This window comes from Entelurus aequoreus, linkage group LG22 (genome assembly GCF_033978785.1).
Source record: "Entelurus aequoreus isolate RoL-2023_Sb linkage group LG22, RoL_Eaeq_v1.1, whole genome shotgun sequence".
NCBI lineage: Eukaryota > Metazoa > Chordata > Actinopteri > Syngnathiformes > Syngnathidae > Entelurus > Entelurus aequoreus.
In genome coordinates this window covers 19074993-19086144 of record NC_084752.1, presented here as the reverse complement: position 1 = coordinate 19086144, position 11152 = coordinate 19074993, and the positions used below count along the sequence as shown (strand labels likewise).

The 11152-nt window shown below is 37.6% G+C and overlaps 1 protein-coding gene across 1 annotated transcript; it reads left to right on the top strand.

Annotated features, from left to right (window-relative positions):
* The first annotated feature begins 6909 nt into the window (after positions 1-6909).
* On the top strand, positions 6910-8301 carry hmx1 (H6 family homeobox 1). Its single transcript, XM_062032448.1, has 2 exons — positions 6910-7371; positions 7502-8301. Exons 1-2 carry the CDS (start codon positions 7143-7145, stop codon positions 8041-8043), a joined length of 771 nt encoding a protein of 256 aa, XP_061888432.1. The 5' UTR covers positions 6910-7142; the 3' UTR covers positions 8044-8301.
* The last annotated feature ends 2851 nt before the right edge of the window (positions 8302-11152 follow it).

The following is an 11152-nucleotide window of genomic DNA, read 5'->3' as shown; positions in this document are numbered from 1 at the left end:
GTTAACAGTAAATGAACAAGTAGATTAATAATTCATTTTTTTACCACTTGTCCTTAATAATTTTGACAAAATAATAGAATGATAAATGATACAATATGTTACTGCATATGTCAGCAGCTAAATTAGGAGTTTGTGTTTTTGCTTACTTACTACTAAAAGACAAGTTGTCCAGTATGTTCATTATTTTATTTAAGGACAAACTTGCAATAATAAACATATATTTAATGTACCCTAAGATTTTTTGTTAGAATATAGCCGATTATGAAATGTTTTGTGGTCCCCTTTATTTCGAAAAGTATCAAAATACATTTTGGTACTGGTACCAAAATATTGGTATCGGGACAACACTAATTCTCTCCCACGTTTAGTGCAGTCTCCAAATAACCAGGAGTAGTTCCAAATGCCGCATAATACATAAAAGGACGCTTTAGGTCTCCTAACCGAGGACAAGGCAGGTGCAAGACTCAGTGCAGGGGCTCGCGTTACCGATGTGTTGGTATGAAGAGCAACATTACCGCTGATCCTCTGTCAAAGGGTAAGTCTAACCTGAGGGACGGAGGGGGGCGGGGAAAGAGAGTGAAGTTAAAGGTCACAGCCGCTGACTCCATTGAGGGAAATAAAAAGCTCAAATGTCTTGCCATTTGCACCAAAAGGGTAAAGACGCCCGTCAGCACTTATTTCACTCTTACAGATGATCAAATATGGCGAAACGTTTACAGTATCCGATGAAGTCTACTCTTGATACATTGATTTCACTCGCAATCTGTAAATAGTCATGTCCAGTGGTCACATGTCCACTCATCAGCTTCATTGAATTCCATAACGTGCAAGTGAGGCATTTGATAAAGTGCACTTTTTTAACCATCTGAAACTTTAACAATTCTTGAAATGCTCAGTCATTCACAAACAAGGATGGGGCGAGGGTCACCACTTTGTGAACAAATGCATGAGCAAACTGTCCAACAGTTTAAGAACAACATTTCTCAACCAGCTATTGCAAGGAATTTAGGGATTTCACCATCTACGGCCCGTAATATCATCAAAAGTTTCAGAGAATCTGGAGAAGTCACTGCACGTAAGCGATGATATTACGCACCTTCGATCCCTCAGGCGGTACTGCCTCAAAAAGTGACATCAGTGTGTAAAGGATATCACCACATGGGCTCAGGAACACTTCAGAAAACCACTGTCAGTAACTGTAGTTACTGACAGTAGTGGGTAGAGTGGCCGTGCCAGAAACCTGAGGGTTGCAGGTTCGCTCCCCGCCTCTTGACATCCAAATCGCTGCCGTTGTGTCCTTGGGCAGGACACTTCACCCTTGCCCCCGGTGCCGCTCACACTGGTGAATGAATGATGAATGAATGATAGGCGGTGGTCGGAGGGGCCGTAGGCGCAAACTGGCAGCCTCGCTTCCGTCAGTCAACCCCAGGGCAGCTGTGGCTACAAATGTAGCTTACCACCACCAGGTGTGAATGAATGATGGGTTCCTACTTCTCTGTGAGCGCTTTGAGTATCTAATAATAGAAAAGCGTGATATAAAATCTAATCCATCATTACTATTATTATTATTATTACAGTTCGTCACCACATCTGTAAGTGAAAGTTAAAACTCTACTTTGCAAAGCGAACGCCATTTATCAACAACACCCAGAAACGCCGCCAACTTCGCTGGGCCGGAGCTCATCTAAGATGGACTGATGCAAATGTAAAAGTGTTCTGTAGTCTGACGAGTCCACATTTCAAATTGTTTTTGGAAACTGTGGACATGGTGTCGTCCGGAACAAAGAGGAAAAGAACCATCCGGATTGTTATATGCCAAAGTGAACCGATGAGGAATTTTGTCTTTTCTGACTTATTAAATATTGTTACAACGTTGGATACTCATGTTAAATAATACCAAAGTGTCAAATCCTAAGGTTCATGCATGTTGCCCTAGTTTTGGATACCTCTGTTCACTGGGTTTTTCAGTCTGGCTATATTGTGACAGCACAGCAAGGTGGACGTACTGAATTGGACATTATTAACGCTGTTTTCCGCTTCAGAGTATTAGGAAACACACAAAAAAAGCTATGATTGTTTGTATTTAAATGACATCACGTTCGGCTCATTAAATATGCATGGTGGTCAAAAGCGTCTTTTTTCAATGGGAACAATAGGCGCTATTTAGCCTTTCTCGACAAAAAAATGCCCTATGCTTGCATTGTTTTCGTCTGTACGAGCCATTCAAATCGTGAAAAAGATAAACTTTTAAGTTTTTCTTTAAGAAGTAATCAAGGATGGCGGAAGAGTGTAAGATTTTACGAAAGACAGCAAAAAAAGTGGCACACACTCCAGTCCAAGGACGCAAAGTCGAAGAAAGCACAAGTTTGCAGTGATCGCTTTGTTAAAGGTTTGTTTGATATACTTTTAACGTTTAGTATTTCTGTTGACATAATTTTTATTTTATCTTGTTTCAAAGTTCCTAAAATTAATTTTTTCTGCCGCGAGTCTAAGTAAGATAAATCAAAGGTGAGCAAAATCTAAAAGTTACGTTTTTACCAAACGCAACAATCATAAATTAAGCTTTTAGTACGTTGATATCTGTATTTATATTTAGGTAAAGACGGGGAAAAACATGCATACTCGTAAACGACGCCTGCAACAACAACAAGGCAACAAACATGGCTGTAGACTCAAATTCAAATCATGAAATGCAACCTTACCCGCGTTTGATAGTATTATATCTTTATTTGTTGTGATTTATACTTTCTGAATGAATTATGTGATCATGTTCATCAGTCAACTCATTGGTGTTAATTTTCAATCTATCAAGATAAAAAAATAATATCAAAATCAAATTACAGTATGTTATTTATGTAGTTGGCTTATTTTCCTTGACTGATGTACTAACATCACGTGGTTTATTTTTTTAACGCATGTAGCATCATCTACAAAGATACAAAGAATTGCTATTGCGACATCTAGTGGACACATTTAGAACAGCAGTTTTTTTCATTCAAAAATTCTGACTAATTTTTGTACTTAGCAAAATCTTTCCGCGGGACGGATAAAACCTGTTCGCGGGCCTGATCCGCCCTGCGAACCTTACGTTTGACACCGCTACCTTAGATGAAAATGTAATTTAGAGCATTGTTATGCTCGTACAACACTTAAAACCTTTAGGTATCCATCCATCCATTTTTTACCGCTTATTCCCTTCAGGGTTGCATTTAATGGGCTAAGCAAAGAAGTCCAATAATGTACGGACATGATCAAGTTTAATAAACTGTTCAAACTACAAGTGTTACAAAGTACAGGTACAAGGAAAAAATATTTTGATTTTGAAAATGTGATCTACCGGACTTAACTAGAGAACTGTTGTATTTAGAATGCATTGATGTAAATTGCGTTACAATAAGAGAACAAGACGTGAACAAATGTGTTAATAATTGCAATCAATTGGAAAAATGGTAGGGTTAAATAAGCTTTGCTTCTTTGTACTTCCTTTTAGACATGTAAAGAAAAATGAGAACATGCATGACTATGATGTATTATTGTATCTGCTTTAGGGTCGTACGGTATACCGGTATTAGTATAGTACCGCGATACTAATTAATAATATTTGGTACAGTAAATGAACAAACAGATTAATAATTCATTTTCTACCACTTGTCCTGAATAATTTTGACAAAATAATAGAAAAACATAACACAAACCTTCCCAATTGTTAGAAAGCCCACTGTTTAATATGTTTGTGTGTATGCTTCACTGATGAGAGTATTTGGTGAACATTGTTTTGTCCTACTAATTTCGGCAGTGTTTGAACTCACCATAGTGTTGACTATGACGAACCAGTTTGTTTACATGTAAAATCTTCCACTCCTTCTTTGTCTCATTTTGTCCACCAAATGTTTTATGCTGTGCGTGAATGCACAAAAGTGCCCTTTGTTGATGTTATCGACTTGCTGGAGTAAGCAGGCATATTTGGTCACTGCATGACTGCAAGCTAATCAATGCTAACATGCTATTTAGGCTAGCTGTATGCACATATTGCATGTATATGCCTCATTTGTAGGTATATTTTAGATTAGATTAGATAAGTTTATTTCAATGGGGACAATGCTATTTCATAAAAACACATGACTACACATGGTTAAACAAGCCACAATTAGCCAGAAGGCTAGTTTTCATCTGTAGTCCCCTGGCCATGATGTAAAAAAAACTGTGAAATTACAATTTAAAAGAAAAAGAAAAGAAAGAGAGAGAAAAATAAAAAAAGCAGACAATACATATACTATATGATAAAAAAAATATTGAGTATAATATTTGAGCTCATTTAATTTCCTTTACTTGTATCCTCTTTGTATATAACTTAGTTGTGCATGTCTCATGACACATTATCTGTATGTAATATTGGCTGCATTTCAGATACTTGTTTGGGTGCCATGTTGTTCCAGACCACACCAAACATTACCTGGCTTTCCAAAGATTGTAATAAGTACCGTGTGACTTGTTGAGGGGCGGACTAGCAAAGTAAGATTTTCATTGTACGGCAAACTGTCTGTTTAACTGTGCATATGACAATAAACAATCTTGAATCTTGAATCTTGAATAAATCTATTAAAAGAAGACAGCCTGTCGTTTCCTTTAACTTGGACACACACATCTATACCGATGGCCTCTGATTTAGTAATGGTTTCTAATAGAGATAAATGCTTTAAAATGTAATATCGGAAATTATCGGTATCGGTTTTTTTATTATCGTATTGTTCTTTTTTTGTTTTTTTTATTTTTTGTATTAAATCAACATAAAAAAAAACAAGATACACTTACAATTAGTGCACCAACCCAAAAAACCTCCCTCCCCCATTTACACCCATTCACACTCATTCACACAAAAGGGTTGTTTCTTTCTGTTATTAATATTCTGGTTCTTACATTATATATCAATAAAGATCAATACAGTCTGCAAGGGATACAGTCTGTAAGCACACATGATTGTGCGTGCTGCTGGTCCACTAATAGTACTAACCTTTAACAGTTAATTTTACTAATTTTCATTAATTACTAGTTTCTATGTAACTGTTTTTATATTGTTTTACTTTCTTTTTTATTCAAGAAAATGTTTTTAATTAATGTATCTTATTTTATTTTTATTTTTTTTTTAAAACGACCTTATCTTCACCATACCTGGTTGTCCAAATTAGGCATAATAATGTGTTAATTCCACGACTGTATATATACACTACCGTTCAAAAGTGTGGGGTCAACCAAACAATTTTGTGGAATAGCCTTCATTTCTAAGAACAAGAATAGACTGTCGAGTTTCAGATGAAAGTTCTCTTTTTCTGGCCATTTTGAGCGTTTAATTGACCCCACAAATGTGATGCTCCAGAAACTCAATCTGCTCAAAGGAAGGTCAGTTTTGTAGCTTCTGTAACGAGCTAAACTGTTTTCAGATGTGTGAACATGATTGCACAAGGGTTTTCTAATCATCAATTAGCCTTCTGAGCCAATGAGCAAACACATTGTACCATTAGAACACTGGAGTGATAGTGGCTGGAAATGGGCCTCTATACACCTATATAGATATTGCACCAAAAACCAGACATTTGCGGCTAGAATAGTCATTTACCACATTAGCAATGTATAGAGTGTATTTCTTTAAAGTTAAGACTAGTTTAAAGTTATCTTCATTGAAAAGTACAGTGCTTTTCCTTCAAAAATAAGGACATTTCAATGTGACCCCAAACTTTTGAACGGTAGTGTAGGTATCGGTTGATATCGGTATCGGTAATTAAAGAGTTGGACAGAATCGGAATATTATATATATCGGAAAAAAGCCATTATCGGACATCCCTAGTTTGTAATGTTGTAAAAATGTGTAGAATAAATATTACATTTCAACATTTCTGTCAACAGAGATCTGTGACACATTTTGATAGTAGGCTATTACAGCTAATATAGACATGCATGTCATGTGTTGTCTTCATTATAAGACTTATATGTAACCGGTGGTCTTTTCCTCTGCGTTGTGTGTCTTTAATGGAACACGACCGACACCATGGATTGCTCAGCTGCACTTTACTGACAATACAGAACATACAATTGTCGTCAATAACTTTGTTTCCATCGTCAAGTCCCTCTCCCGTTATCGTGGACAAAAGGCAGTACAACAGTGAAATAAACATACCTGACAATACAGAACATACAATTGTCGTCAATAACTTTGTTTCCATCGTCAAGTCCCTACACAAATATAATACAGAAAGAGATAGTGAACTTAAATTCTTAACATGACAATGTTTCTGTCGTCGCATGCACGCCTACCTCTCCCGTTATCGTGGACAAAAGGGAAGTTGGAAGGCGTGTCCAACGCATATAAAAAGACAGGTGTCACAGTAATTATTGCAGTAGGAGGGACAACGAGACAATGGTTCCACATTGACAAAACATTGAACAATATCCAGGTATTTACATGTAACTTACACATTTTGTGTAATTATAACAATAATAAAGCATTATAAAATACATTATTTACAAGACATAATTAACCCTGTTACATATATACATTTTTGTATTTTTTGTGGCTCCAGCCAGATTTGTTTTTTTGTATTTTTGATCCAATATGGCTCTTTCAACGTATTTGTGGGTTTGCGGACCCCTAGCCTGGGCTGATGTGGCACACATGACATGTTCCATGCTGCAACGTCTGCTAAAACATCCCATATAGTCACACCAGGGGTCTCGACCTGCTGGGGCTGCTATCTTCATTTTTGGCTCTGCACTCTAATTGACCCAAATAAAGAGCGCTAACAGAGCCCGCGGGCCCGTACAGTAGCAGCGACAGTCCCGGGAGCAGTAAGACACCATTTCGCCTTCTCCTGGTAAAAAAAAAAAAAAAAAAAAAAAAAAAAAAAAAAAAAAAAGACCATTTGCTATTGTGCTCGTCCAATCACCGGATGGCCTCCGGTGCTCGTTAGTTGGTGACTGGACGTTTGACTGTACCACTGCTTTCCTCCCTAGCTGCCTGCACTCTTTCTTTTTGTTTTCTCCCCCAGCGCCAAAAAAAGGCAGCGATGCTTCATGCGAATGCCGGCATTTTTGCAAGCTTTACCGCATGGTTCGGATGAGAGAGAAAAAAAACAAAAAAAAAACAAAATATGCAGGAGAAGCTGACGGATAACCGGACTCCCCCGAGGGCGTCGTCGTCGTCGTTTTTCATCGAGAATCTACTCGCCCCGGGGACTCATGGAGGGGATTTTGCGAGCGGAAACAGCCGAGGGCATGCAGCGCTGCGCAGCCGGGTCTCGGGAGCGGTTCGCGGCGTCTTGTGCGCGCCTGCACCCGGTGGCTCCGGCTCGGTGCGCTGGTGCGCCGCTTTAACCCCCGGTAAGTACCCGTATTTTGCGTATTGGTGTTTTTGTGCACTCAAAAACAATTGCACGTTTCCTAATTAAAGCAACAAAAAAAAAGAGAACGCGCAAATGCTCCAAATCCGCGCATTTTGGTGTCCTATTAGGTCCAAATGACAACGCGAGGTCTGAGGACAACTGCTGCTCGGCATCGACCAGCGACCGAAGCTCTCCAGCCGTATCGGAGCCGATAACAGACGACCTGATCGAGGAGGCGGACGAGGCTCCGAGTGGCTTCGCCGCGCGCAACCGCGACGCGCCCGTTGCGCAGAGCCACGGCCGCAAGAAGAAGACCCGGACTGTCTTCAGCCGCAGCCAGGTGTTCCAGCTGGAGTCCACCTTCGACGTCAAACGCTACCTGAGCAGCTCGGAGAGGGCGGGGCTGGCCGCGTCCCTGCACCTGACGGAGACCCAGGTCAAGATCTGGTTCCAGAACCGCAGGAACAAATGGAAACGGCAGCTGGCGGCGGACCTGGAGGTGGTGCATATTCCGAACCCGAGCCAGCGGGTGGTCAGGGTCCCCATTTTGTACCACGACGGAACTAGTAGGGCCGATACCGCGCTGTTCAACACCTGCAGCATGTATCCCCTGTCCTCGTTGGCGCACTCCATGAACATCATGAGATCCCAGATGAGCGGTTTGGTGTGAAGGCATCACCACGCAGAACACTCAAAAGTGCGGATCTAAATAGGAATTATGCAAAAGTGAAGATCCATACATGTATATATTTGTATATTATCATTTAATTTCCACTCTCAGCACATTTAGTAGTGTATATTAGCGCAATTATACGCTGTACTGTTTGAATGCACCTATTTTGTCTACAAACTTTTATATACAAAAAAAACCCAACAACACACATTTTACATTTTCTCATTTGTTGACACAATAAATAAATAAAATTGACTCACTATTTCTGCTGTTCATGATCACTGACCTGTGACGAGGAGAAAAAAGGGCACAACCCTAACAAAACAGATATCTTAAGCGTTTATCATTTTTGACATTAAAAATGTGCAAAATGTTAAAACTTAAAAGAAAAAAAAAATCAATGCTGTTATAATGTCTTTATTTGAAAGTGCCTGCAGTATTTATGTAGGTTAAATTGTTTTTAAAAAGGTCTAAATTTCACAGTACCATGTAGCGTCTATTCAATAAATTACAACAAAATTATCTTTTTTTTTGTTCAAAACAATCATTTTTGCCATTTGGATTTTTTTTTTAAATTATTTTAAATCCAATGCATTATTCTATAAACCTAAATAAACAAGGTTTATTTCCCAAATGTATGCCAATAAATGCACTCACCGGCCACACAATTAGGTACACCGTTGTTTTTCCCCTCTGCAGGAATATTCAACTAAATAGTTCTATAGGGGACACATCTTTTTACTATTATTCCTTTTTTGAGAACCAGCATTACATAGTGGACATGCATTTTGTGAGTTACACATTTCAGATAAAAGTGGCCCATGCTGCAGTGGATGCTGGCTTTTAGGAGGTTAAAGTGTCAATGCAAGGAATGTATTTACTTACGTGTCCAAGTTCCCTTTAGTGCATATGTTTTTGTTTTTATTTTTTATTATTATATTCGATTTGCTGCAAAAATGTTAAAGTCTCTCCCAAGTTTTGAACTGAACTCGAGAGGCCGGTCTTGTTTAATTCCCCGGATGGATTTGGCCCCCAGGGCCACCATTTGAATCTAATGAGATCCAATGCAAAAGCTTTAAAATTTTACCCCATAATGCATAATCAGTTTCGATTAATTGAAGTATTTTAACAACGTGTTTAGTTGAAGTGACGTAGACCAGCATGCCAAGAAGTGTTTCTAATATTTTGGTTGCACTATAGTGGTGTTTAATTGCGTAAACAGCAGATCTAGTCCATGGGGTGTCCAAAGTGTGCCCTCATGGGGCTAATTTTCTAAATAGCCTGCAGTGGCTTAGTCTAAAAATAAGTGCTGCCAAATTATGTTTCTTTTTTAAGTCATATATCACACCTTTGATTTTATTCATGCATGCTTAATGCAGGTTATTACTACCTTGCATCATTTAAAATTAATTTAAAATAGCCCAATATTTTGACACAGATGCAACGTTATTTATTGTATTATTTTCGAGTGTTTACTTGAATACACTATAATACATTTCTCAAAATGTGTTAACAGTTTTATCTAAAGTCCCGTCAGGGTTTATTTTGAAGGGAAATTTTCCAGTTGGAGTCTCCTCACTAAACTTCGCACAAATGCATTGACCGTATAGCAACGCTTTTCATGTAAAGCTTACTTTATCCTTCATTTCGATGACAACAAACTAACAATACTTGATATCTATACAATTTTAATAGGTAAAACAAAACATATAAAATAACTTGGTGTGTGTCTGAAAAGGAGCAGGAAGAAGCAAAAACTTATAATTTCCTGCTCCATCACTCAGATATAACAATCTGATTATTTATCAACAAAAGAATACAATATGACCTTATTTAACAACATTCATTTAGTATATATTATGATACATATTATAACATAATATATTTAGTATATAAATACAGAATACATACTCAAAGTAAAATAAAATACAATTTATAAATAAATACTGAGATAGGCTTCAGCACCCCCCGCGAGCCCGAAAGGGACAAGCGGTAGAAAAGGGATGGATGGAATTTATAAATAAAATTAACAGTCAATATTTTATCAAATGAAGGTCATATGGATAAAATATATCCTTAAGATATTAATATTATTCATATGTGTTTAAGGTAAAGGAGGTCAAAATAATAATAATAATAATAATAATAATAATAATAATAATAATAATAATAATAATAATAATGATGATAATAAAAATAATTTAAAAATAATAATAATAATAATAATAATCTGCGTATATGCATGATTAATGCAATATTTTTTTATGATTAATCACATAAGTTAACTAATTGTTTTTGACACAATTATAAAAAAGCCGACTAATAGACTTAGACATAGACTTAGACAAACGTTATTGATCCACAAGGGAAATTGTTCCACACAGTAGCTCAGGTACAAAGGATGGAAAGTGTAAGGATGGAAAGGATAATGCAGGTATAAAGTAGACTATACAAATGGGACCCATTACCTCCCTGCTTGGCACTCAGCATCAAGGGTTGGAATTGGGGGTTGAATCAACAAAAAGTATTCCCGGGCGCGGACACCACTGCTGCTCACTTCTCCCTTCACCTCCCAGGGGGTGATCAAGGCTGATGGGTCAAATGCAGAGAATAATTTTGCCACACATAGTGTGTGTGTGATAATCATGGGTACTTTAACTTAACTTAACTTAAAAATGTACCGTATAATAGTAAGCAGACTCGCTGGTGCTAAAAATACAAAGCTATATTGGGTTTTGGTATTTTTATGCCAAATGTAAAATGTTAATCTCGATGAATGGGGAAAGTGCTGCTGGCCAAGATTTTTTTTTCCTTTTTACAATACAACTTATGTAGATGGACTTGATGTTTGTCTTATTTATTCTTTGGATTTATACTTTTTTAGGACAATGAAGCTCAAGACACTTTATGTGACCCTCTTAAGAAGCTGGTCAATTAAGATTATATGAACAACTAGAAGAAGCAATTCCTGAAGGAATTGCGTGTGAATGCTCCAATGCTGAATTTGAACTCAAGTGCTGCCACAATATAGCATGAATGTTAGAAATGTTGGAGTTGTGGAACTTTGAAGAATGTCCCCTTGATTTCAATGGGAATTTCCCCCAAA